Source organism: Phyllostomus discolor, chromosome 2, assembly GCF_004126475.2.
Source record: "Phyllostomus discolor isolate MPI-MPIP mPhyDis1 chromosome 2, mPhyDis1.pri.v3, whole genome shotgun sequence".
NCBI lineage: Eukaryota > Metazoa > Chordata > Mammalia > Chiroptera > Phyllostomidae > Phyllostomus > Phyllostomus discolor.
Genome location: NC_040904.2, coordinates 176,958,313 through 176,985,865, shown reverse-complemented (window position 1 = coordinate 176,985,865; position 27,553 = coordinate 176,958,313). Strand labels below are relative to the sequence as shown.

The following is a 27,553-nucleotide window of genomic DNA, read 5'->3' as shown; positions in this document are numbered from 1 at the left end:
TTCATTAATAGAATAGAATAGACATAAATCTCAAACACAATGTTAGCTCAAACTCTTTGGAAAACAGCATGGTAATATCTTATAAAGCTAAACATGTATGTCTGTATGATCCAGCAATTCCACTCCCAGGTGTTTACCCAAGATAAATAAAAATGTGTGTACATAAAGGCTTGCATGCAAATGTCCACAGTGGTGTTTATAATAGTCCAAAACGGAACAACCCAAATGTCCATCAAATGGTCAATGTAGGAACAAATTGTGTCATAGCCAGGCTACAGAACACTACTCAGAAAAAAGAAGAGGAATGAAATATTAATGCATGCAGCAACATGGGTAAATCAAAAAATAAATAAATAAATTTAAAGAATTAAAAGAAGAGCACAAAACCCCCAAAAGACAATATACTACATGATTCCATTTATCTAAAATTCTAGAAAAGGCAGAACTAGAATGACAAAGTAAATCAGTGTGCTTGTAGGGAGGGCCACAGCAGGGCACTGCCTGCAAAGGCAGGAGAGAAAACTTCTTAGGGTGACGGCAATGGTTTAATCCCAATATGTTGGTGGTTCCAAGGCTGTATAACAATTATCAAAATACATCAAACTGTACAGTTAAAATGGGTAAATTTTATTGTATGTAAATTACACCTCAATAAAGCTTAGAACATTTCACAAACACTTTGAATAAAAAAGCAAACTGTAACCTTGGCTGGTGTTGCTCAGTGGGTTGAGCACCAGCCTGTACACCAAAAAGTTGCCAATTCAATTCCTGGTCAGGGCACATGACAGGGTTGTGGGTCACTTCCCCGGCTGGGGATGTGCGAAAGGCAACTGATCAATGCTTCCTTCCCTCTCTTTCTCCCTTCTGTCCCCTCTCTCTAAAAAAATAAATAAAATCTGTTCTTAAAAAGCAAACTGTAAAAAAACACATGCATTATGAAGCTATTATGTAAAATTGTAGAATAATACCACAGAGAGAAAAATGAAGTATCCAAACTCACAAGAAAAGATACACAGGCATCTTTAGAATAGTGGTTACCTCTGAAGAAAGAAAGGGGGAGTAAGTGAGGGAGGAGCTTTAGATATAACACATAAGTTTTTGAAAAGAACTTAAGTAAATGAAAATGTTAAAATTCAAGTGATCGGCCTACAGGGTTCTGTTTTATTATTTTCTATAGTTCTCCATATGTTTGAAATATTGTATGTCCTTTGCTTGATGTTCTGATTTGGAACCATTCTGCATTGCTGGTGAGAATATAAAATGGTACAGCTGCCATGGAAACAGTATGGCAGTTCTTCAAACAGTTAAACACAGAAGTACTACGTGATGGAGCTTTTCCACTCCTAGGTGCATACTCAGAAGAATTAAAAACAGGGACTTAAACATTTGCATGCCTATGTTCATAGCAGGGGTGTTCACAGTAGCCAAAAGGTAGAAGCACATATCAAAAGGTGATTATGTATATTTGACCATAACTGTAAAAAAGTTGAACAATTCTGGAAGATTCATCTAATAGTTGATGTGTTATATTTATGGTAGTATTATTTCTTTTCTCCTGAAAAGTTATATTAAGTTGGTGTACATATTATAATTAATTATATGTTAGAGATAAAGAAAACCCGAGTATATTGAAAACTCATAAAAATTGAGGCAAAAATTATCCTATGTAATAAATTGGCAAAGGCTACAGACAAAGAAATATAATGTGTGGAAGAAACAGTGTTTGACTCAGGTTCCACTTAAAATATAATAAATTAAGGTTAAAAAGAAAAAGAAAAAATTCTATCTGCCAAATTGAGGTCCTGGCAAAAATTATGAATTTACCACATAACTTTTGTGGGAAATAATTTAGCTATATGAATTTAGGACCATTAAAACAGTACTCAAATTCATGTACCTATTTGTCCCATTTTGGGAAGTTTGTGACAGCAATGGAAGAAAAAAGTGATATATCCCAACATATGGCTATTTCTAAAAACTGTAAATAATCTGAATTACCAGCAGAAAAATGATTAAAGAAAAGAATGATACATTATATAAACAGATTTTGTTCTCTGATATGCCAGTGCCTAGAATGTAGCAGGTACTTAATAAATATTTGGTGACTACATGAATAATTTTACATAGCAGGTTAAAGTTTTCATCATGAAGATTACAGAAAGTTATACAATGACTACAATATAAGAATATCAGAACATTTATTGAGTACAGGTGTCTGTAATCACAGTAAAACCTAGAAATAAAATGATGACAAAATGGCCCTGGCTGGTGTGGCTCAGTGGATTAAGTGCTGACCTGTGAACCAAAGGGCTGCTAGTTCAATTCCCAGTCAGGGCACATGCCTGGGTTGTGGGCCAGGTCTCCATTTGGGAGCATGTGAGAGGCAACCACACTTTGATGTTTCTCTCCCTCTCTTTCTCCCTCCCTTCCCCTTTCTCTAAAAACAAATAAATAAAATGTTTAAAACAATAATAGAAATAATGATAAAATGGTCCCTGTTCACTGGGAACTCAGATACACAGAGATTCTAGAAATATTTACGACACTGAGTAAATGCTGTAACATAAGTTTGCACTAAGTGCTTGACACTCTCTCGGAAATGTCCTTAAACTTTTAATTAAATTTATTTTCAAGTTACAAACAATTTAGCAAGATTGATCATTTAATTTCCCAGACTAAAGCAAATTAAGTCACAGATTGAAAGAAGGCATCTGATAAAAGGTAGGCATACAGATCACCCACAAAAGAAGAATCAGTTGAGTTTGTATTTCAATTCTCAGAAACTGTGAAAACAAATACGCAGTGAGCCAAAGGTTAAAGTATGTTCACTCTATGTACTTTGCTTAAGGAAGAAATTAAATTTTGAAAAGTTTTAGATAGTTTTCCATTTAAGTACTTACAGCAGTAAGTTTTGGAAAAATGAAAATTTCAATGATATGGCACTGTAAGTGTCAACACTTAATTGTTATTGGATTTTCCTAAGTCTGCTTAGGTTAGTGCTCCAATTTTATCATGCTAAAGTAACTGTGTAGGTGTATTTCCTGTCACTGCATAACCACTAATTTCCTGGTGGTTTTATTAGAAAGTGATGAACTAGGTTAACTGAGAACTTTATTTAAAATGATAGTTGATTATAGAATAATGTTGTTCTAAGAATTAAATAACCTAATGAATATAAGGTAGTAGAATGAAGGCTGAAATATAGTTAACTATTCAACAATGTTAGCATTTAAAACAGTAAAAATTTTGGCAGAGTTTATTGCCCCTACAGCTAGCATGCAATTTAGAATTTGGAACTTGGCATAAAGAAAAGATGGTAATTTCTTAATCAAAAGTTTTTTTTTAAAATAAATACATTCTATTTTTATACACACAGACACACACAAGCAGGATGCAGATATATAAAATGTCACAAAAAATAATCTCTTTGGGTATTAACTCAAGGGGAAATATTGGGCAAAAACATGTCACTGTCATTCTATTACAACACTCATTATTAATATTTACAATCCATTTATAGCATGTTTACTTCCAAAAAGAATCTGATGTGACTTATTGTTGACAGCACAGCCACATTAAACATAAGAGTGAAAAAAAAACAAAACAACACTACAGGCCTGGCCGGGTGGCTCCACTGGGTGGAGTGTCACCGGGAACACCAGAAGGTTGCGGGCATGTACGGGAGGCAACTGATCGATGTTCCTCTCACATTGATGTTTCTCTCTCTGTCCCTCCCTTTCTCTAAAATCAATAAAAACATATCCTCTAGTGAGGACTTAAAAAATGAAAAGATACATTTCAAAAAGGCTATAAACTGGGAAAGAAGAACCCCAAATCACGGGACAAAAGGCTTCTAAAGTACACATATTTTTTAATTGATTTGGGTTGGGGGAGAGGGAGAAACATCAATTTGTCGCTTTTATTTATGCACTCATTGGCTGTATGTGCCCCAAGGTGGGCATCAAACCCACAACCTAGGTGTATCCAGACAATGCTCAAACTAACTGAGCTACCTGGCCAGGGATGTAAATATATTTTGAAACAGATTATTGAATCTAAAGACTGAACACTAATCTAAGATCTTTTTAAATGGCTGCACAATGTAGCCATTTAAAGGAGTATCTTCTTTCTTTATCTTCTTAGGTTCTGTCTTTGGAGGCCTGCAAATTAAACTGACAAAAGATAGATAAGCAAGAAAAAAAAAGACAAAATGTATTTGCCTGCATGCTTACAGACAGAATGGCTCCAACAAATGGCTAGAATTTAGAGTTTATATACCATCTTAATAGGTAAAGGGGACAGAGATAAAGGACACTTAGAGAAAAACTAATGACTTTTGAGAAAGACAAAATGGGCTTTTAGGAGAGTACATGGGAGGTATGATGGTCTTGTGACAATTTTTGTTTATGCGATTTCTCGTGTGACTTCTCCAGTGATAGGAGTGATGTCTGCTGTATGGGGGTCTTCCTTGGAGGGGTCTGATGGCAAGTGAATTCTTTTGGAAGGCTCTGCTTTTAGGTAGATGGAGCAAGAACGGTAGTTCAGACGAAGCTTTTTTTTGCAGGGGTTGATTCTCAAAAATCTTTAGCTAAAAATAAGTTTAATGCCATAGTGGTATTCGTTATGGGTCCCTTCATAGATCCAGAAAATATAATGACAAGGGAATAAGTAGTCCTGGTAGAAAATATCAGTCAGGCATGAAACCTAAAGAACATTACTTTACAGTGATAAATTTTCAGTCTTCATCCAAAATAAGACTACCCTTAAATATGTTTGAAGCTAAAACTTTTGGAAAATAAGAACTTTCACTGAAAGTAAAATGAGTTTTTATTTGAAAGCATATTTTATCTCCTACTTTACCAGTTTTTATTTACTCTGGAAATAAAGAGGTAGAGACAAAAAAAATCTACGGAAATAATTGATAAAAAGGCATTGTCTGCTACGTTGAAAATATAATTTCTGAGAATAATAAAAAAATTAGTTAGCATCATCTTTATAGAGATCTTTAAATTACCTCTAACTTCTTGGCACAGGGTCCACTGACAAGCGCAACCACACCATTGTCAGACACCTAAGCAAAGGGGAAAAGCAACACAGTACGTAAATGGAGATAATGAAGTAAATTTTTCTAAATATTATTAATAATTTACATACAGTTTTATTGCCTCCCATACAGAAAATATGTGTTTTAGCCATATATACCTTCCACCCTTACTTAAAAAAATTGAGAATATGCCAAATTATACTGCAATTATTTAACCACCAATGCATGAAATAAGCAACAATTTCAATAAAACTAATTATGTTCTTCTAAAGAGTCATTGAAAATATGTTGGGCAAACACATAAAACCTCTATATTTCATTTACCTGAGTAGCTGAAATACCAACATATTGCAAAAATAAGCAGTTTTCTCCTAATGCACGTAAGGACACATCAGTAATGCGTGAGCAGCCACCTAAATCGATGATCTTGAGCAGACGGCAACTGCGTGCAAGGGCAAGCACTCCTTCATCAGTAAGATTGCAGCATCTTTTCAGGCGAGCCTCATAAAGGTATGAGCAAGATGAAGCCACAGCTTTTATTCCTGGGGGAAAATACAACTATACATCAATGAGCTATAAATGTATATATACATGAGACATGTGACTGATTTTCATTTTAGTGATCACCAGTACTGATATATTTACTTGTATGATAGCCCTTTTCAAAGTAGTCCACCTGTGAGAATATACTTATTTTCCAGTGCCGCTATATAAAAGTCTTTGGAGTGTTTCAGGAATTCTCTACACCATCTGTAGTATATTTTTCAGAATAACTGCCATTAATAGTCAGCCCTTATTGTTTATGAGTCGAGAGAAGGTTTGCTTTTAGGGAATAGCCAAGTCATTCAGAACCATATTAGGTAATTAAGTAGTAAATGATTCTCCTTTTGGTTAAAACAAAAGTCTCAAAGCAATAAAGTCAATTTTCTTGTCACCTCTGAAGAAAAATCCAAGTTAAATTGCCCAAATGTCTTAAGTAAGGCTCCCAAGCTTATCCTTAGAAATCACACCTGTCTGTGCACTCTCTTCCCTCCCTCCCTCTGCCCTTTTCTACCACCACGCTCCTTCTGCGTTAGCCTGGACCAATCTTACTGAGGGTCAAGAAGGAAAAAGTCCTTAAATCAAATTAAACCAGTACAAATGCACACTGGGAGACTGGTACATGAGAAAGTACTACATAAATAAAACTGTACTTCAGAATCCTAGGCCCTTCAGTCTACTGTGAAAAGATACCTTTATACACAAAATACACAAAACAGAAGACAGTAAATTTATGTGTAGGTAATTTTTACTGTTTCATAGCTTAAGAAAGGACTTTTTAAAAATTCATCTTTGAACAGAATGAGAAGTTCCTTTAGTAAGTCATTATTTATGTAAGCATTTAAAAACTTACAATTCTTTGCAATATTGTGAAAAGCCTAACTTGTTAACCAAGACGATTTACAAAAAATTAGCTTACCCACAAAATTTTCCAGAAACTTAGCTAAATAAATCCTTCTTGCTTATATTGAAGAAAAATTTTTAAAAAATACTGTTTTGAAACAAAGGTAAAAATCCACTAATTCATGTATTAATGACACTGAAAAATGCACTTGTCTGGCTATGTTTAAAAACTATGCATTGTGCAGACTGATAGGAGAGTGCCTGGTAAATTTAGTTTGATGATAACTTAAACTTCTGTTGTAATGTTAGATCCCAAAAGTCTTAAAGTATGAACTAGTCATTTCTCGTTTCATTGTGTTGGGCAAAATATTTAAAATATAGCAGAATCTATTCATGTTTATTTTGAATATGTTTAAAATACAGAGTAGTGACCTACCCAGTGTATTTCTTAACTTTCAGCACTGGTTGTAAGCAAGACTATTAATTTAGATTCTTTATGTTAGTTTTAATATTTTTGTTGGTCATTATAGTTTCTACTTCTTTGACATCTTTATATTTCCTTTTAATACATTTTCCCATTTTTTCTCCTAAATTATAACAGGTGGTGAATAGTAACCTACCAATTCATAATAAACATACCTTTTGAGGTTATAGAAACTCTGTTTTCTTTCGAGGAATTTAAATTTAATTCTTTCAGTTTTTTGCAGTTACACAGGTGCAAGAGAGCAGTATCTGAAATATCACAGGTCTGTAGATATAGAGTTTGGACTTCAGGATGTAAAATCTGTAATAAATATATGATTTTGAAAAACTAATTTTTCATATAAGTATAAATGTTTTGGTAGTCATAACAGACAACTGGTGGATGGAAAATGCAGCAAAAAATAGAGAAACATGCCTGTGTGGAGACAGATACATAAAGCGAGAAAGCCAAGCCTATTTCTCACTGGAGATGTACCTTCTAATGCCTCTAATGCCTTTAATGGAACAAACAGTACTGCCAAGAACACATGGTTAGGTACAGAGTAAAGTCCCACTGGGCCTGGGAAGCAGAATCAGTGTGGTGGAGGTACTTCTTCTGTGCCAGTAAGTAGTTCCTGTCTGTTATTAGAGATTCTAGCTATGCGCCTCGTATATACCAAATGCTTACAGAGTAGTAGTATTGCTTATCATGTACCTCCTTCATTCTTATTTTTGGGACCTAGTACAAACAAACCTAATATTACTGAATACTCACTTGAGGGCAACAAATAGCAGATCAGTTTCAAAGCATTCTGAGCTCTCTCTCAGAGAGTATTTTTCTTTTCTTTTTTCCAAAATAGAAAAATGACTTGACTTTTCTGAATGTAAGAGTAATGTATTGTTTTGTGAAACATTCACCCAATTTATTTATATTAAAATTTTTAATTTATTAATTTTTAGAGAACTAGAGGAAGGGAGAGAGACAGAAGAAGGTGGGAGGAAGGGTGGGGAGGGGAGAGAGATCAGCTTGTTGTTCCTCTTATTTATGCATTAATTTGTTGATTCTTGTATGTGCCCTGACCAGAGACTGAACCCACAGCCTTGGCATATTAAGATGACATTCTAGCCATTGGAACTATGCAGCCAGGGCTTCAATTTAGAAAAATTATACAAATGTAAAAATAACTTTCTACTTACTGGGTACTTAGCAGGAAGGGTACTAAGTATGCTGTATACATTGTCATTTAATATTCTTTCTCTTGCCCTTTCTCTCTCACATACACACACCCTTGAGAGGCTGGTATTGTCATTTTTTTAATGAGTTGAGGCATCCTGAGTTGAAAGAGCAACACAAACTACACAGCCAAAAAAGGAGCCGAGCTAGGTTTGCAAACTAGGTCTTTCTAATTTCAAAGGCTACTCTTTTAATCGCTCATAATACCAATACCCAAAGAAAAATATAATATTAGTTTTGATGTTTTTTGAATGAAAAGTCTTTTGAAGAAAAATGAAATCATATATATACACACATACACAAATATACACACACATTTTGGGGCAAATTTTACAAAAACAATTGTGGTTGCATACTATTCCATAACTTATTAAATGCATCTTACATTGGCAAACACTTAAGCGGAACATGTAGGCTGATCTAGGGGGCAATATGGTACAGTGATTAAGAACATGTACTCTGGAGGCAGGCTGAGTTTAACAGTATGAAAAAATTTTTTAAAAACCCACTAAGAGTATGATAAAACTCTGGGTTTTTTGTGCCCCACTATTGTCATTATTAAACAGGGATAATATTTTGTTAGAAATAAAGTTACCTTGTTTATTATAGTATATACTGTATATAACTGTCAACTATTTTTTATATTACTATAAAGGACATTATGATGACCATGCTTGTGTGCTTTCCCAATTATTTTCTTGAGATTAATTTCAGAAGTAAATGATAATTATGTGAGGTGAGAAAGATGCTAAATAACCCTATTGTGGTAATCATTTTGCAATAAATGAGTATCAAATAATCATGTGTGTTTAATACTTTAAACTTACACAATGCCATGTCAATTATACCTCAATAAAACTGGAAAAAAAAAACCCAGAAATAAAAGTGTTCAGTCAATGGTAAGCAAAATTTTAGAACTTTTGATGGTGCCAAACTGTCCTTCTAAAAGGCTTTTATTAATTTCCACTCTCATCAACAGAGGATAAAAGTGACAGTTCCCCGCACTATTGCCAACACTGGGTATTTCTGTTTTTTAAGTCTCTGCCAAATTAAAAGATAAACTGTGACTTATTCCTTTTTTCATGTTCATGTCCATGGGTCATGTGTATAAGTTCTTTGGCTACTCCATTTCCTATACTGTACTTTACATCCCCATGGCTGTTCTGTAACTACCTATTTGTATCCCTTAATCCCCTCCCCTATTCACCCATTCCCCCACACCCCAATCCCATCTGGCAACCATCAAAACACTCTCTGTATCATGATTCTGACTAATTTCTAATGAGGTTAAATATCCTTTTATTGAGATACATGTTATTGGTGATTTGCATTTCTTTGAGTATTTTCTGATTCTTCTATTTTAGTATTTGTTTGTTTTGTTTTTTTCTTATTGGTTTGTGGGGATTCTTTATATTGTTAAGAAAAAAACCCATAGAATTTCATATGTATTGCATATATTTTTCCTAATTACTTGACTTTGCTTCTTATTTTTCTTTTTGCCATAAAGAAGCTCATATTTTGATGTAATCAAACACATCAATCTTTTATCTTCTTGGTTTCTAACTTTGGTGCTGTTCATTAATTTTGACTAAGAACTGCAAAGCAAAAAATTTTATTTGGGATCCTCAGGAATTGCAATTCTAAAGCTACAAATTTGGGCAGAAATCCAACTGTGTTCCAAGGAGGAAAGAGAGAGCTCTTATAAAGACAGAAAGCGGGGCACTATTAGAGGGTTACACAAGTTGTTGTAAGAGCTGTGATTGGTGCTGTCAAGCAGACTTACACTGTGCTGTCTGTACATGATTTTTGCTTTGTCTTTTGATAGGTGAAAATTTTATTTTTTAATAGAGAGTTCAGTGATGCAGAGCCAGTTCCAGGAACTATGTAGCAAGATGTAGTCATTTGTGATTTAGCCTCCTTCAAAAGTTCAACTTCATATGGAGTGGTTGTGTTAGCTCAGCTTCATGGGGGCGTCTACCTCCATTTTATGTTGCTCTCTTGATAATACCAACTCCATTTTGCTGTTTGTTTGTTTTTTTCTTTTCACAGTGCCATGTTAAAAAAGGTCTTCCCCATCCAGGGAGTATAAAAAGATTTAGGAAATGTTTCAAAAAGAGCCACCCAAAGATATATGCAACTTTGCAACAGAAGTTAACACTTGGTTTCATAAGGAGGTCTCTTGCAAGGATGGGGATTAGAGGGAGGAAAATCATGCTTTTGTTTTTTCTATCTCATTTATCCCCTCAGCCAATTTTTATTCAGGTGAAAATGAATATTAAAGGTTGCTATAAAACAAAAGTTTAAGTCACTGAAATATAGACTAAAGCACCTCTTTTTAACTGGTGTGCTACAAAAGGCGCACTGGTATGACATAAGAATTTTTAAAACATGCAATACCTGACTATTTATTCAGGGATACTGACTTCTTTTCCTTACATTGTCAAATTTAAAAAATGACAACAGTCAGCTGAATAACTGTCCAGTCTGGATGAATCAAAATTATACCTATTTTTTTTTGTCAGATTGGCAAAGAATGTTTTTTGGTGTGTTGCAGAATTTCAGTAGTTTATTCATGCCATGAAATGAAAAAAATTGAAAATTGCTGGACTAAAGGGATGGAATGAAATGAGGACAATAGAGAAGAGAAGAAACTCACCAGTTTTCTGTAGTATCATAATGTTTCATCTGGGAGCCAAATGTAAATTATACATATCCATGGAACCATCAACAGTAAGAATCTGGATATTATTCTACCTCCACAGAGCCAAGCAGACTATGACACTAAAATGTCTGTGTTCAAATGCAAGCTAACATGAAGAAAATAAGCACTGAAGGTTAATGCTAGAAAAATTGCTAAGATACACTGAAGTACAAGTACAATGTGAAATCACAGGGATGGTTATATGGTGGAGTGTCATCATCAGAGTTTGCTTCCTTTTGATCACAGGCTTTGGGGAAAAGGTGTGGCAAAAACAGCAATTAGTACAACAGTCTCCCCTAATCTGTAACTTCATTTTCCATAGTTTCAGGTACTCACAGTCAACCGTGGTCTAAAAATATTAAATGGAAAATTCTAGAAATGAAGAATTAGTAAGTTTTAAATTGTGCACCATCTTAAGTAGCATGATGACATCTTGCACTGTCCCACTCCATCCTGCCCCGCTTGTGAATGACCCCTTTGTCAAGTGTATCCACACTGTACATGCTACCTGCATATCAGTCACTTAGTAGCCACATCAGTGATCAGAGTGACTGTCACAGGATTGCGGTGCTTGTGTTCAAGTACCCTTATTTTATATAACAATAGCCCCAAAGCACAAGAGTAGTGATGCTGGCGATTCAGATATACCAAAGAAAAGCTGTGAAGTGCTTCCTTTAAGTGAAAAAGTATGTACGTATAGAAAAATAGATACTATATATAGGGTTCAGTACCATCCACAGTTTCAGAAATCCACCAGGAGAATTGGAACATATCCCTCACAGATAGGGTAAACTGCTGTAGTTCTAGTCTCTGCAGACAGTGATGATAGCTATAACCCCAAAGACTGTCACGTACCACACATACACACATACCCTACATGACAGCAAGTGAAGATGGAACCCTACAGAGAAAGCCGGGAGGGGTCACAGACAGTGACAACAGCACCTGGACCTGCCCTTGGATGCGTTCATGGTGTGAGAGGCCTGTCCTCCCCACATATACACACACAGCGTGCACAACCGACTTAGGAAAACTGTCTTGGGGATGTGGGTGGGACAGGGGAACTTTTTTTCAGTATCTCTCCTGTTTTGAGTCTTTTCTGCCTTCTTTCTTTTCTCCCTTAAAAACAAAAACAAAAACAAAAAACAAACACCTGGCTGGTGTAGCTCAGTGGATTGAGCACGGGCCTGCAAACCAAAGAATCACAGTTTGATTCCCAGTCAGGGCACATGCCTGGGTTGTAGGCCAGCTCCCAGCAGGGGATGCACCATAGAGGCAACCATACATTGATATTTCTCTTCTTCTCTCCTTCCCTTCCCCTCTAAAGATAAATAAATGAAATCTTTAAAAAATAATAATAAAAGTAAAGGTCTCTTAAAAAGACAAAATAAAACAAAACAACCTGAGGTTCAATGTCAGAAAGAGTGGCAAAGCTAGGATTTTAATTCATGTTGGAGACGCTAACTATATTTAATGCCTTAAAGAACAGCTAATTTTAGCTTAGTTGTAGGGAGGGAGTAAGTATAAATTAGTAGGATTTAGGTATCCAGAAAAGGGATGAGAAGAGTTTAAAAGGGTGATTTTTTAAAACTGCTGACTGTTATCCATAAATGGATAAAATCTATTTAGTAGGCTGTGATCAATATTTTAAAAGGTAATACAACGTAAGAGAATAAAATAGAGAATATCCAAGTGCACTGTGTACAGTACAGTGAGTCCTCACTTAGCGTCATTGATGGGTTCTGTGACTTTAAGCCAAATTACATTTACTGAAATCAATTTTACCATAGGCTCACTGATATAAACAAGAGTTAAGTTCCTATGGCATCTCATCAATGTTTTAACAAAATGATGTTATTCCAGGACCTGCTGTATTGTTACAGATAAGCGTGGTTTGTGTACTAGAGTCACAATGTAACATATATTTCTTACCATAGGTCTTTTCTTGGTGCTATTTGTTTATTAACCCTTCATTTAATTTTTTTTTTTTACCTTTTCCAGCTTTATTGAAGTATAATTGATCAACAAGTTTAAAACTTTTTGAAAATGTGGAGATCATAGGACCAAGGGTGCTGGTCCTATGAAGACAATGGAAGTAACTGAAATAATGGTAGGGGGAGATTTTTTTAGGAATTATTCCACATGAACATTTTGGTTATCTGTAGAAAATAAAAACCCTGAGGCTTTATTATATTTTAAAATTATTACTAATCTGACTATATATCATTGCTCCAGAAATCTGAAACCATATCCAAATAGTAAAATATATATGCTTACTTTATAGTTGTACATACTTACCTCACTTATATTTGAATCTGTTATCTGCCCCTTCACGCTCATTATTCTTATCAGTCTATCTTTTATGCCAGGAGGTAAAAGCTTAATGTCTGTGATATATCTGGAAATATTCTTCGTAAAGTACCAAAGGCACCTGAAATACAAATATATAATAATATAGTAAATGATACTGTACCAGTACTAATTTCAAATTTATTTAATGCTGTTTAAGTACTTAAGTCCTTTTATAAAAGAGTAGATTTTTTAAATTTTATTTTTCAGTTATAGTTTACATGGAATACCATTTTGTATTATTTTCAGGTGTATAACGTGGGGGTTAGATAATCATATACTTCACAAAGTGTTTTCCCCAATATTTCCAGTACTCACCTGGCTCCATACATAGACATTACATTGTTGAAAAGGGTATACATTTTATATTAATATTTACAACTTGAGCTTCATAAGATGCAAAGCTTAGTCTGTGCTCAGTAATGGACAAGTTGTTCTTCCTTTTAGAAGAGTGATTTTTAACTGCTGTAGTTTTTAACTTTTTTTCTCAGCATATCTCATTTACTAAAATGCATTATAAATGATCCTCCAAAAAGCATTTTTTTCTAAGTCAATCTCTCTAATTCCCAAGACACAAGATTTCAGTCCCATGTTCCTAAGGAAGCATTAAACTAGGGCCTACTAATTGACAAGTTTTATCTGTTAATTTATCAAATTTGTTTTCACTATTTTCCTTTAAAAATTATAGAGGTAATGAAATCACTAAAGAGAACTATAAGCACTCAGACTCCACAAATAGCAATCATAGAGAAAACAAACTTAGTGCCAGGACTGTATATGCTTAAAGGAGAGTTATCAGAGCAGGCAACAACCAAGACCCATATGACCAACATATGCATATGTAGCTTGAAATTTCAACTATCTGAGAAACTCATACTTTAAACAAACAAATGTAAAATTTATTTAATTTCTGCTTACAAATACCCACCTATATACATAACTTTACATTCATGAATAAATGTGTTCATTCACTTGAATTTTTTTAGTGTAACCTTCATTTTTTTCTTTTCCTCTTTTGGCTGCCCCTGCCATTCCATCTAATCCTTTCCCCTTTCATTAGTTTAATTCTTCAAGCTAACTTAGTATATGTTCTTTCATATTTTTTCTCTGAGCTTGTACAGACACACACATACACACACACTTGAAGGGTGAAAGGAGGATCGCGGTTTCCTAAAATGGCAGCATTCTATACTTATTTCTCTACACCTTATTTTACTCAATATCTTATTAATAAAATCAGCATCTTTAAAGCATCAAGTACAATTTTAATTCTCCTTTCATGGTTACTTAATATTTCACAGTGTGGATAATTTATATAGTCATTCCCCTATTGATAAGCATTCCACTGTTTCTAGGATATGTTAACATATATTGTCAGATTGTTTTACAAGAAGCCCGTAATACTTCATATTTCTATCATCAGTATTGGAGGGTTCTTTTTCCTCTACAACCCTCAAGCAGCAGATATTACTATTCATTTTATTTATTTTTATCATTTATTTCCATTATCTTCATTTCCCGATCCCATCCCCCATCACTCTAGGAAATCATCTAATGTCAAATGTGTGTCCTTCTGTTGTATTTGTCCCTTAAATATAATTGTTGTAGGCATGTGGTTCTACTTTATGTATATTTGTCATAGATTTCTTTAGCTTTTCCACTCAGCATTATGTTTTTAAGATCTATTTACTCTTAAATGTTAGAAGATCTTATGGGTGAACTCTTGTTTATATCAGTGAGCCAATCTCATTAATTTGTATTTTCCTAATTACTAGTAAATTTAACATCTTTTCATGCATTTGCTGGCTATATACATATGCTATTCTCTACATTGTCTGTTCATAGCCTTTGTCCATTTTGATATTTTTGACTTAAATTTGCAAGAGATGTTTTTGTGGCCAAATACATGACTGATTTTGTATATGCTTTACAAATATTCAAAGAATATATATTCTTTATTTGAGAGATGTAGCATTCTATTACGTGTGTGTGTCTAAATATGTTTGTATATGTGTGCACACAAGTTAATTATGTGAATATACAAGCTATGTCCAGAAAAAGTACAGCCATTGTTAATATAAGAGAGCAGTTTGTGCAACATCACTGTAACCTGGCAGCCAAGGACAGTGGAGTGGAATGTGCATGCATGAACAATGATGACTTCCCTGTACTACTCAGTGGAGGTGGTAGACACCATTGACTGGGCATAAGTACAGTGTGGTCATGGCATTTCAAATGAGTAGAGCAACAAATCTGCATCAAATCTTGCATTAATTATGAACATTTCTCCACAGAACCTATTCAGATGATTCAGAAGGCCACAGCTATAGGCAGTTGGTGATTGGCAGCTTCAACAACACAGTGAGCCCACTCACGTCTTCTGTAGAGTTTTTTTTTTGAAATGTCAAATGACCCAGGTGACTCAGACTGCTACAGCCAAGTTTTTGGCATTCTGCAACTTCTGGTTTTTCCCCAAACTGAAATTACCTTTGAAAGGGAGGAGATTTCAGGCCGTTGATGAGATTCAGGAAAGTATGATTCGGCAGCTGATGGCAATTGGGAGAACTGTGTGAGGTCCCAAGGTGCTTACTGTGAAGGGTACTAAGGCGTCATTATCCTAACTACAATGGGTTTTCTTTTGGAGGTTTTTTTAAAATTACATTTTATTGATTACACTATTACAATTGTCCCAATATTTACCTCTGTCCCGATCCACATAGCACCCCTCACCCCCTCAGGTAATCCCCACACCATTGTTCATGTCCATGGGTCATACATATAAGTTCTTTGGTTACTCTATTTCCTATACTGTACTTTATATCCCCATGGCTATTCTGTAACTACCTATTTGTACTTCTTAATCCCCTCACCTCTTCACCTATTCCTCTACAAACCCTCCCATCTGGCAACCATCAAAACACTCTCCATATCCATGAAACTGTCTCTGTTCTTCTTGTCTGCTTAGTTTGCTTTTTAGATTCAATTGTTGATAGATTTGGGTTTTCTTTTTTTTTTGCCATTTTATTGTTCATAGTTTTGATCTTCTTTTTCTTAAATAAGTCCCCTTAACATTTCACATAATAATCATTTGGTGGTAATGAAATCCTTTAGTTTTTTTCTTGTCTGGGGAGCTATCTGTCTGCCCTTTGAAGCTAAATGGTATCTTTGCTGGGTAGAGCACTCTTGGCTGCAGGTCCCTGCTTTCTATGACTTCAAATATTTCTTGCCAATACTTTCTAGCCTGCAAAGTCTCTCCTGAGAAATCAGCTGACAGTCTTATGGGAACTCCCCTATAGGTAACTAACTGCTTTTCTCTTGCTGTGTTTAAGATTCTCTCTTTATCTTTAACCTCTGGCATATTATATATGATATGTATTGGAGTGGGCCTCTTTGCATCCATCTTGTTTGCAATTCTATGTGCTTCCTGTACTTACATGTCTATTTTCACCAAGTTAGAGAAGTTTCCTGTCATTTTTTCAAATAGATTTCTAATTTATTTCTTTCTTCTCCTTCTGCCACACCTATGATGCAAATGTCAGAAAGCTTGGAGTTGTCCCAGAGGATGCTTACATTATTCTTGTTTTTTGGGGATTCTTTTTTCTTTTTGTTGGTCTGATTGTTTTTTCTTCCTTATGTTCCAAATTATTTATTTGATTCTCAGCTTCATCCATCCTACTCTTATTTTCCTGTAAACTGTTCTTTATTTAAATTAGTGAATCCTTTGTTTTTGACTAGAACCTTTTTATGCTATCGAGGTCCTCACTAAGCTCCTAGAATATCCTTATAACCAGTGTTTTGAACTCTGCATCTGATACATTGCTTATCTCCATTTTGTTTAGTTCTTTTCCTGGAGTTTTGATCTGTTCTTTCATTTGGGCCATGTTTCTTTGTCTCCTCATTTTGGCACCCTCCCTATGTTTGTTTCTATGTATAAGGTAGAGCTGCTTTGATTCTGTCTTGGTAGCATGGCCTAATGTAGTAGGTGTCCTGTAGCATGCGGTGGAACAGCCTTCCAATTACTCAAGCTGGGTACTTGAGGTATACATTTCATGTAGGCTGAGTACACCCTCCTCTAATAGTTGAGCCTTGATCGCTGTTGGGAGGTTAATGGGGAGGATTTACCCAGGCCAATTAGCTGCAAGGATTGGCTGTGACCACTGACCACCATCTCTACCTTCTGTGGAGGATCAGCTGGGCAGGGCCAGTGTGGTGGTGCTTTGATGTGATCTTTAGCAATCCACTGGGTTTGCAGGCTCTGGGGGTTTCGTGACTGTTGCAGGCCAAAGTCAGCCCCCACCTATGTTCTGCCTGGGACCTCCCTGCATGAGCTATAAAGCAAACTGAGATGGTTGCTACTTGTGCTGGCTTAGAGATTCCCAGGTCAAGCCAAGGTGTGAACCCCATATTTTGGATGGGAAGGATTCTCAGGGGATTTCCAGGGCAGGGCAAAAAGTGTTAGCCTGGTTGATGGAGTATCAGAAATGGCACCTTCCTATTGGTCCTGTGGCCCTGTGGGGGAAGGGCTCAGAAAAGGGACAATGGCCTTTGCCTGCCTTTCAGTTTGGGAGAAAGCTCTCCCCCAGTTCCCGCCGTGATGCAGGCACTTCAGTTCTTCCCTGTATGCCACTGGTGACTTTCAAGCTGCTTCCATGGTGCTGGAGCTCAAAGGGAGTGAGTCTGAGTAGGTGAGTCCATGTGTGGGCTCTTTAAGGGGAACTATTGGGACTCTAGAAATTTCTTCCACCAACTCAATCCCTGCTAGAAATTTCAGCCAGAAGTTATGGGGACTTATCTTTCTGGCACTGGATCCCTGAGCTGGGGGTGCTGGTGTGGGGTTGGGACTCCATACTCCTGAGGTATTCCTCCTGAGTATTTTCCCACCACATATGGATATGGGACCAGCCCTTTCTACATCTCTGCCCCTACTACTAGTCTGGATGGATGTTGTTTCTTTAATTTCATAGATTCAGGCTTCCATTCAATTTGATTTCCAATGGTTCTGAGTGATGGTTAATCTATATTTTAGAGGTAATTTTATGTGGTTGTGTGAGGCGGCAAGTCTTGTTTACCTATGCCACCATCTTAACCATAAATCCTGTACGATGTTTCTTGTATTTGTATCTTCTTCAATTAATGTCTCTATTTTTCATATTACATGGCTGGATAACTTCTGGGCATACCTTATATGATTGCTTATTGATGATATTAATAATTCTATTTATTTTTTTCTATGAAATCTATAGAATTCCTAGTTTGCAATACTTGTATTTTCAATGTTTTCCTTTCATCTGTACTTGTTTTGGCTAGTTTATGTGCTTAATGCTTTAGAATGAAATTTTTCAAAAATACAGAAAACAGAAATATATAAATTCATGTACCCCAGACCTAGAAATTTAAAATGTTACTATTTCATCATATTGTATCAGATATCTTTCTTAAAACATAAAATGTTTCAGATAAAATTAAAACCTCTTTTGAATACTTAGGCTTACTCCCTTGATCTCCCTTTGCAGAGGCAACTTCCACCTTGAATTTTTAAAAAAGTTTCTGTCCATGGTTTTATTATACTTTTAATACTAAAGGAGATCCATAAGTAACATGGGAGTACTGTTTTCTGTATGCATAAAATGTAGTGTATTAAGTTTCTACGTGACTGAATTTGTCAACTGTCCATGGACTTGTGATAATTTTTTTTATAAGCCTATGGTGTTAGCTGCAAATTTATGATCATTATATCTTCTTGTGGAATACTCCTTTTATCATTAAGTAGAGCCTTTCTCTATCCATATTATGTTTTTCACTTCATATTCTATTCGGTGTTTTTTTTTAGTATGTAAGATTTTATTTATTTTTATTATGGTTTTATTTTTTAAAGATTTTATTTATTTTCAGAGAGGAGAAAAGAGGGATAAAGAGATGGAGAGAAACATCAATTAGTTGCCTCTTGCTCACCCCCAACTGGGGACCTGGCCAGAAGCACAGGCATGTGCCTTGACAGGGAACTGAACCAGTGACCTTTTGGTTCACAGGCTGGTGCTCAATCCACTGTGCCACACCAGCCAGGGAAGATTTTATTTATTTTTTAAATGATTATTTTACTTTATTTTTGTTCCATTACCATGTAGTCCCCTATGCCCCCCTCCTCCTCACGCTATTGTCCATGTCCATGAGTGCTTTCTTCCTTTTAGCCCTATCCCTCTACCCCTTCCCCTCCCTGCTTAGCTGTCATCCTGCTCTCTATCTATAGTCTGTCTCTATTTTGCTTATTAGTTCAGTTTTTTCACTAGATTCCACATATATGTGAAATCATATGGTATTTGTCTTTCTCTGACTGGCTTATTTCACTTAGCATAATCTTCTTCAGGTCCATCCATACTGTTGCAAAGGGTAAAATTCTCTCCCTTTTTATTGCTAAGTAATGTTCCATTGTGTAAATGTCCCATAGTTGTTTTATCCACTCATACTGATGGATGCCTGGGCTGCTTCCATATCCTGGCACTTGTAAATAACACTACAATGAACACAGGTGTGCTTATGTTCTTTTGAATTAGTGTTTTGGGTTCCTTTGGATAGGTCCACAGAGTGAGATTGCTAGGTCAAAAAGATCCATTTTTAATTTATTTGAGGTTATCTCCATACTGCTTTATTCAGTGGCTGCACCAGTCTGTATTCCCACCAACAGTGCAAAAGGTTTCTCCTCCACATCCTTGTCAGCACTTGTTGCTTGCCAATTAATTGATGACAGCCATTCTTTTTTAAAAGATTATTTATTTTTAGAGAGAGGGGAAGTAAGGAGGAGAGGGAGAGAAACATCAATGCATGCCCCTCTCACACCCCCTACTGGGGACCTGGCTTGAAATCTAGGCATGTGCCCTAACTGGGAATCAAACCAGTGATCCTTTGGTTCTCAGGCCTGCACTTAATCCACTGAGCTGCACCAGCCAGGGCTGATGATAGCCATTCTGAGAGGTGTGAGATGGTATCTCATTGTGGCTTTAATTTGCATTTCTCTGATGATAGTGATGCTGAGCATCTTTTCATATGTCTATTGGCCATCAATTTGTTCCCTTTGGAGAAGAGTCTATTTAGGTCTTTTGCTCATTTTTTATTTGGATGGTTTGCTTTTGTGGTGTTGAGTCTTAGAAATTTTTTAAAAATAAATTTTGGATATTAACCCCTTATCAGATATATCATTAGTGAATATGTTCTTCCATTCAGTGGGTTGAGTTTTCATTTTATTGATGGTTTCTTTTGTTGTGCAAAAACTTTTTAGTTTCATATAGTCCTATTTGTTTATGTTTTCTTTTGTTCCCCTTGCCTGGGGAGATATATCTGATATATAATATTGCTACAAGGCATGTCTGAAATTTTGCTACTTATGTTTTCTTCTAAGATTTTGATGGTTTGGTGTCTAACATTTAAGTCTTTAATCCATTTTAAATTTATTCTTGTGTGTGGTGTAAGAAGGTGGTCCAGTTTTACTTTTCTGCATGTATCTATCCAATTTTCCCAACACCATTTATTGAATAAACTGTCTTTAGCCCATTGTATGTGCTTGCTTCCTCTGTCAAATATCAATTGACTATGAAGATGTAGGTTTATTTCTGGGCTCCCTATTCTGTTCCATTGATCTATGTGTCTGTTTTTATGCCAGTATCATGATGTTTTGATTACTATGGCCTAATAGTATAGTTTGATATTAGGTAGCATGATTCTTCCAACTTAGTTCTTTCTCAGCATTGCTGTTGCTGTGTGAGGCCTTTTGTGGTTCCATGTAAATTTTTTAAATATTTTTTCTATTTCTGTGAAATACATCATTGGAATCTTGATAGCAATTGCACTGAATCTATAAATTGCTTTGGACAGTATAGACATTTTAATGATGTTAACTCTTTCTATCCATGAACACAGTATGTGCTCTCACTTATTTGTATCTTCTTTTATTTATTTTTTTCAGTGTCTTACAATTTTCTGAGTACAGGTCTTTTACGTCCTTGGTTAGATTTATTCCTAGGCATTTTATTCCTTTTGAAGCAGTTGTAAATGAGATTGTTTTCTTAACTTCCTTTTCTTTTAGTTTGTTATTGGCATAAAAAATGCAACTGATTTCTGAATATTAATTTTGTATCTTGCTACTTTGCTGAATTAATTTACCAGTCCCAGTAGTTTCTTGGTGCAATCTGGGATTCTCTATGTACAGTATCATGTCATCTGCAATAAAGTTTTACTTCTTCCTTTCCAAATTGAATGCCTTTTATTTCTTCTTCTTGCCTAATTGCTGTGGCTAGGACTTCCAGTACTATTTTGAATAAGAGAGTTCCCTATCTTAAGAGGAATGCTTGTAGTTTTTGCCCATTGAGTATGATGCTGGCAGTGGGTCTGTCATATATGGTCTTCATTATGTTGAGGTATATTCCCTCTATTCCCACTTTGCTGAGAGTTTTTATCATAAATGGGTGCTGGATTTTATCAAATACTTTTTCTGCATCTATTGATATGATCATGTGGTTTTCATCCTTCATTTTGTTTAAGTGGTGAATCACATTTATTGATTTGTGAATAGTGAATATTGTGTGAACCCTGCATTCCCAGAACAAATCCCATTTGATCATGGTGTATGATCTTTTTGATGCATTGCTGGATTTTGTTTGCTAATATTTTGTTGAGGATGTTAGCATCTATGTTCATCAGAGATATTGGCCCATAATTTTCTTTTTTTGTAGTGTCTTTATCTGGTTTTGGAATTAGGATAATGCTGGCCTCATAAAATGAGCTTTGGAGCCTTCCCTCCTCTTAAATTTTTTGAAATATTTTGAGGAGAGGTGTTAATTCTGCTCAGAATGTTTGGTAAAATTCACCTGTGAAGCCATCTGCTCCAAGGCTTTTGTTTGTAGGGAGTTTTTTTTTTTATTATTACTGCTTCAATTTCACTAGGTATAATCTGTCTATTCAGATTCTCTGATTCTTCCTGATTTCATTTTGGAAGATTGTGCATTTCTAGGAATTTACTCATTTTGTGCAGGTTGTCCAGTTTGTTGGCGTACAGTTGTTCACAATATTTTCCTTACAATCCTTTGTATTTCTTTGGTATCAGTTATTATTTCCCCTCTTTTATCTTTTATTTTATTTATTTGGGTGCTCTTTTTTTCTTGATGAGTCTGGTTAGAAGTTTGTAAATCTTGTTTATCTTTTCAAAGAACCAGCTCTTGGATTCACTGATTCTTTGAATTGTTTTTTTAGACTCTATTTCACTTATTTCTGCTCTGATCTTTACTATTTCCTTCCTTCTACTCACTTTGGGCTTTGTTAGTTGTTCTTTTTCAAGTTTCTTTAATTGTAAAGTTAGATTGTTTGCTTGATTTTTTTCTTATTTTTTGAGATAGACCTGCTATGAATTTCCCTCTTAGGACTGCTATCCCACTGTCCCACAGATTTTGGTTTTCTGTGTTCTCATTTTCATTTGTTTTAAGGTATCTTTTGATTTCTTCCTTAATCTCATTATTGATCCATTCATTATATAATAACATTGTTAAGCTTCCATGTCACTGTGTATTTTCAGTGTTCTTCTTGTGAGCAGCCTCTAGTTTGATAACACTGTCATCAGAGAAGATGCTTGATATGATTTCAAACTTCTTAAAATTACTGATACTTGTTTTGTGTCCTAACACGTGGTCTATCCTAGAAAACATTCCACGTGCACTTGTAAAGTATGTATATTTCTGCTGCTTTGGGGTGAAATGCTCTGAAGATACCAATTAAATCCACTTAATCTATTGTGTTGTTTAAGGCTGCTGTATCCTTGTTGATTTTCTGTTTGGAAGATCTAGCCACTGAAGTCAAATGGGTATTAAAATCTCCAACTATGATTGTATTTCTGTTGATCTCTTCCTTTATGTCCATCAAGATTTGCTTTACATATTTAGATCTCCTATTTTGGGTGCATAAATGTTTATTAGGGTTATATCCTCTTGTTGGATTGTTCCTTTTATCATTGTGTAGTATCCTGTGTCTTAGTAGAGCCCTGGTTTTAAAGTCTATTTTGTTAGATATATATATTGCTACCCCAGCTTTTGTTTCTCCTTTCCATTGCATGCAATATCTTTTTCCATCCCTTTACTTTTATTCCGTGTGTATCTTCCAGCCTGAGATGGGTCTCTTGGAGGCTACATATATATGGATCTTGTTTTCTAATCCATTCAGCTACCCTTTGTCTTTCGATTGGAGCATTTAAGCCATTTACATTTAAGTTGATTATTGATAGATACATATTTACTGCCATTTTATTTTTAAAATATTTCCTCTGTTTTTCCTTTTGTTCTTAAAGCAAGCCCTTTAACATTTGCTGCAATATTGGCTTGTTGTTAACAACCTCCTTTAGCTTTTTCTTGTTTGGGAAGCTCCTTATTTATCCTTCAATTTTAAATGATGGCCTTGCTGGGTAAAGTAGCCTTGGTTGAAGGGCCTTGCTTTTCATCAAGTTGAGTATTTCACACCATTCCCTTCTGGCCTGAAATGTTTCTGTTGAGAAATCAGATGACAATCAAATTGGTGCTTCCTTGTATGTAACTATCTGCTTTTCTCTTGTGGCTTTTAGGATTCTCTCCTCGTCTTTAAGTCTTGCCATTTTCACTATGATGTGTCTTAGTACAGGCCTCTTTGGGTCCAACTTGTTTGGGAGTCTCTGAGCTTCCTGGACTTGTGTCTTTTTCTTTCATCACATTCAGGAAGTTTTCAGTCATGATTTCTTCAAAGAGGTTCTTGATCCCTTGCTCACTCTCTTCTCCTGGTATCCACATGATGTGGATGTTGTTATGCTTCACATTGTCCCAAAGATTTCTTAAGTCCTCTCTCTTTTTTTTTTTTTGTTTTTTTCTATCTTGTCTTCCAAATCACTGATTTGATCCTCTACTTCATCTAACTTACTGTTTATTCCTTCTAGTGTATTATTTGTTTCATTCAGATATTGCATTCTTTATTTCTGATGGTTCCTTTTTATGGCTTCTGTCTTTTTTCATGCTGTTGAGTATCCTTATAATCATTACTCTAAACACTATGATAAATTGCTTGCCTCCATTTCTTCTAGTTCTTCTTGTGGAGAATATTCCTTGTTCTTTCATTTGGGGCCTGCTTCTTTGTCTCCCCATTTTGGCTGCCTCTTTGTGTTTGTTTTTATGCATTAGGTAGAACTTGTCCTAACTGCTAGACTCGTCCATGCCTAAGACAAACCCTGTCTGTAACTGGCCCTGGGTAACATGTTTTGAGCTATCAGCAATCCATACAGCTTGGGTCTCCCTCTGGTGGGTCTGGGTATGTGCAGAAAGAACCAGGCTGCACACCAAGGCCACCTTTTATCAGAATCAGGCTTGTGTGTGTGTGTAGGGGTGGTCAGCTAATGCTTCAGCTCCCAGAGATTTGCCTCTGCCTAAAGACTTTCTATTAGGCTTAAGGAGTGAAAGTCTTCCAGTTGTACTCTTCAGCATCAGGGCTGAAGCAACATAAGGTGGGACAGAATAATTCCTGTGGGGGAGGCTATTGCTTCCCCTCAGACTGATGCCACTTACAGGGGAATGCTCTGCCTGAGAAAGATGGCTCTGGCAGTATGGGGAATGACTCAGCACAGGGATCCTGGCAGCTGTTCCTTCAGTTCTCTCCCTAGAGCCACCAGCCCCAGACTCTCTTCATGCATTGCTAGTCCACTCTACACTCTACTCTCCCTCTGTCAGACCCCAGGGTAAGTGGCTGCAAATGGAATTTTGTGTGTTGACCTTTTAAGAGGGTCTCTGCATCTCCAGCCATCTCTCCCTGGTAGACAGAAACTACACTGATTTTCACAGCCATATGTTATTTGGGTTCCTTTCTTGGTTCTGGTGTTGTAGACTGGGAAGCTCAGCTTGGGGTTTATACCTCACACTTCTCTGGGGTAACCACCTGGCCACTGAAATATCTCTCCAGGACTTCAGCTGCTGCCTGTGAGAGCCCAGCCAGCCCTCCTGTGCCTCTTTCATACTCTCTACCTGGCTTGTGATGATGTAGCTTCTTCTATCTGTACATGGTTATAAGGCATCTCTCTAGCTACTATTCAGTTGGTTATTCAGGATAATTTTTCTATAATTTTTTATAATTCCAGTTTGGTCCTGGGAGAAGGTTAGTGTAGCTTCAACTTATTCTTCCACCATTCTGGGTCTCTCTCAGTTTGGCTTTAATATTCCTCTATCATCTTTGGCTTTGTTTGTTAATATGTTGCAAGAGCCATCTGCATTGATGCAGCTAGCTGTGTCTAGACAATGCACCCACTCACATGTTGTGCAGATTTTTTGTGAAACATCAAATGAACCAGGTGACTCAGCCCCCCTACAGCCCAGGTTTGGTACCCTGTGACTTCTGGCTTTTCCTAAAACTAAAATCAACCACTCATGTATACACATACACATATACCTTTGAAAGGGAAGAGATTTTAGACCATCGACGAGATTCAGTAAAATATGACGGGGCAGCTGATGGCGATTAGAACTGTATGAAGACCCAAGGTGCCTACTTTGAAGGGGACTGAGGCATAATTGTCCTATGTACAGTGTTTCTCGTATCTTGTGCCTTTTTCAATAAATGTCTCTATTTTTCACACTACATGTCTGGATACTTTCTTGACAGACCTTGTATAGTAGCCATGCAATGTGGCTTTAAGTTATAATACCTGATTATTACTTAATTTGGATGGTCTGTTTTGGAGTATCTATTCAAGTATCTTGCCCAGTTTTCTTTTGAGTTTACAATTTTTCTGGCTGATATGTAGGAGTTCCTCTTATATTCTGGACATGAGCCTTCTGTGGGTTATATATATTGCAAATATACCTCACCTCCTATTGAGAACTGCCCTGCCTGGTATCAGAAGCTGTAACCCCCACCAAGGCTGAGGCTGAGGGAATGACCTTGGACTGTAAGCCACTAAGGAGACAAAAGCTTATCTCCCTGGCAGGAGTGCCACTTCTGCTCCTTCTCCTTCATCCTGCCTGGCTCCCAAGGCTTGGTCAGTTAGCCAATGATGGGTAAGATTCCCCAAGGGGGGAACAACCTAAGACAGGCATGATCACATGGGAGGCCCCCAAGGAAGGACTTTGGGGGCTACAGCAAAAGGGGGTGATGGATCCTCGCCCCTCGGCTTTGACATAGCCTGAGACCTCATTGTCTGCGAGAAATCTAATCTCTTGGCTGCCTTACTTCCCTTGCTCCACCTAAGCCTGAAACAATGACAGAGGGTGGTGCAGCCCTGTGCTGGAAAGGGCAGGTTCCCTGGGCAATCAGGCCTAAGAAAGAATGTGTAAAATCCTGTAAAACCTGCTTTGTTTAGAATGCTCTCAATGAAGTGATAAGGGTGCAAGCAAGAAGTAAGTTTGTTCCTCAAAGTTTTACAGCTCTTTAGCTATCTGACCCTGATTCAAAATAGGCTCTCAGACTTCTTTGTTATCTGTTGTTTGATCCTTACTTCCTGGCAATGATTAATGAGCTTTACCTGAATTCCTGTGTAAATGAACCCAATAAAGGCCTGCTCGGGCATGAGAACGGGACAGTCTCCACTAGAGAGAGTGGCCGCTTCATCCCTATTTCCCCACAGGACTCAGTTGTCCCTGTGTATGTTTTTCTCATGTTTAGATGAGCATCTGCAGCAGCAATGGATACCACTGGCCAGGTATCCATCACAACCTCCCACTCTGTGAAATGCCTTTCTACTTTCTTAATTATGTTTTTTGCTGAAAAAAAAAAAAATCCTAATGTAGCCTAATGTATCAGTGTTTTCTTTATGGCAAGTTATTTTTTGTGTATCCTGTGTATAAACTCTTAATGTCCTTGGTTCATAAAAACATTCCCCTATGTTTTCTTCTAGAAAAAAATTGCTAAATTTATTGTTTTACCTTTCACTTTTTGATTTAAAACTACCAGTAATTTATTTTTGCATTTTTTTCAGGAAATGTGTAGGGTCTGATAGTTTACCCTACTTACAGGCTAAAAATTAGCTTATTATCATTTCATGAATGCTGGGAGAAGACATGACTTTGCTGGATCGGAGAAAAAGAACTTTATTATTCACGGCAAGAGCAGTATGCAGAGTTTCATATTAGTGTTAGTTTCCCATGGCCTCCTAGTCCTACAGTATAATATCACTGGGCTAAGATGGATGCTTTTTCATGGAGTGCATTGTATTATAGGAGAAGAACAATGAGCTTGGGCAGTCATCACTTTTATAGCAAACTGAAGCAAGCCTGTTGTTTTTGTTTGAAAGGAGACAATACTTCACTCTTAAGGTTACTCGTTGCAGGTGCAACCTTCAGAAATGACCTAGGTAAAGTGCAACCAGGGCCCTGCACTCTGGGCATACGCAGCAGGA

General features: G+C 36.4%; 1 protein-coding gene and 1 long non-coding RNA gene across 3 annotated transcripts in view; one reads left to right on the top strand and one right to left on the bottom strand.

The window, feature by feature from the left end:
• Positions 1-27,553, bottom strand: part of AMN1 (antagonist of mitotic exit network 1 homolog) — a 47,768-nt gene that overhangs the window by 10,088 nt on the left and 10,127 nt on the right. For both annotated transcript variants that reach the window (XM_028533064.2, XM_036019190.1), the window contains exons 2-5: positions 13,123-13,255; positions 7,067-7,211; positions 5,369-5,586; positions 5,015-5,071 (exon numbers count right to left, since the gene is read on the bottom strand). In XM_028533064.2, coding sequence (XP_028388865.1) covers positions 5,015-5,071; positions 5,369-5,586; positions 7,067-7,211; positions 13,123-13,255 — 553 coding nt within the window. The remainder of the gene's footprint in view (positions 1-5,014; positions 5,072-5,368; positions 5,587-7,066; positions 7,212-13,122; positions 13,256-27,553) is intronic.
• Positions 15,492-25,831, top strand: LOC118499108. The gene is made up of 2 exons (XR_004901626.1): positions 15,492-15,755; positions 25,701-25,831. It is a non-coding gene; the product is annotated as an uncharacterized LOC118499108 (long non-coding RNA).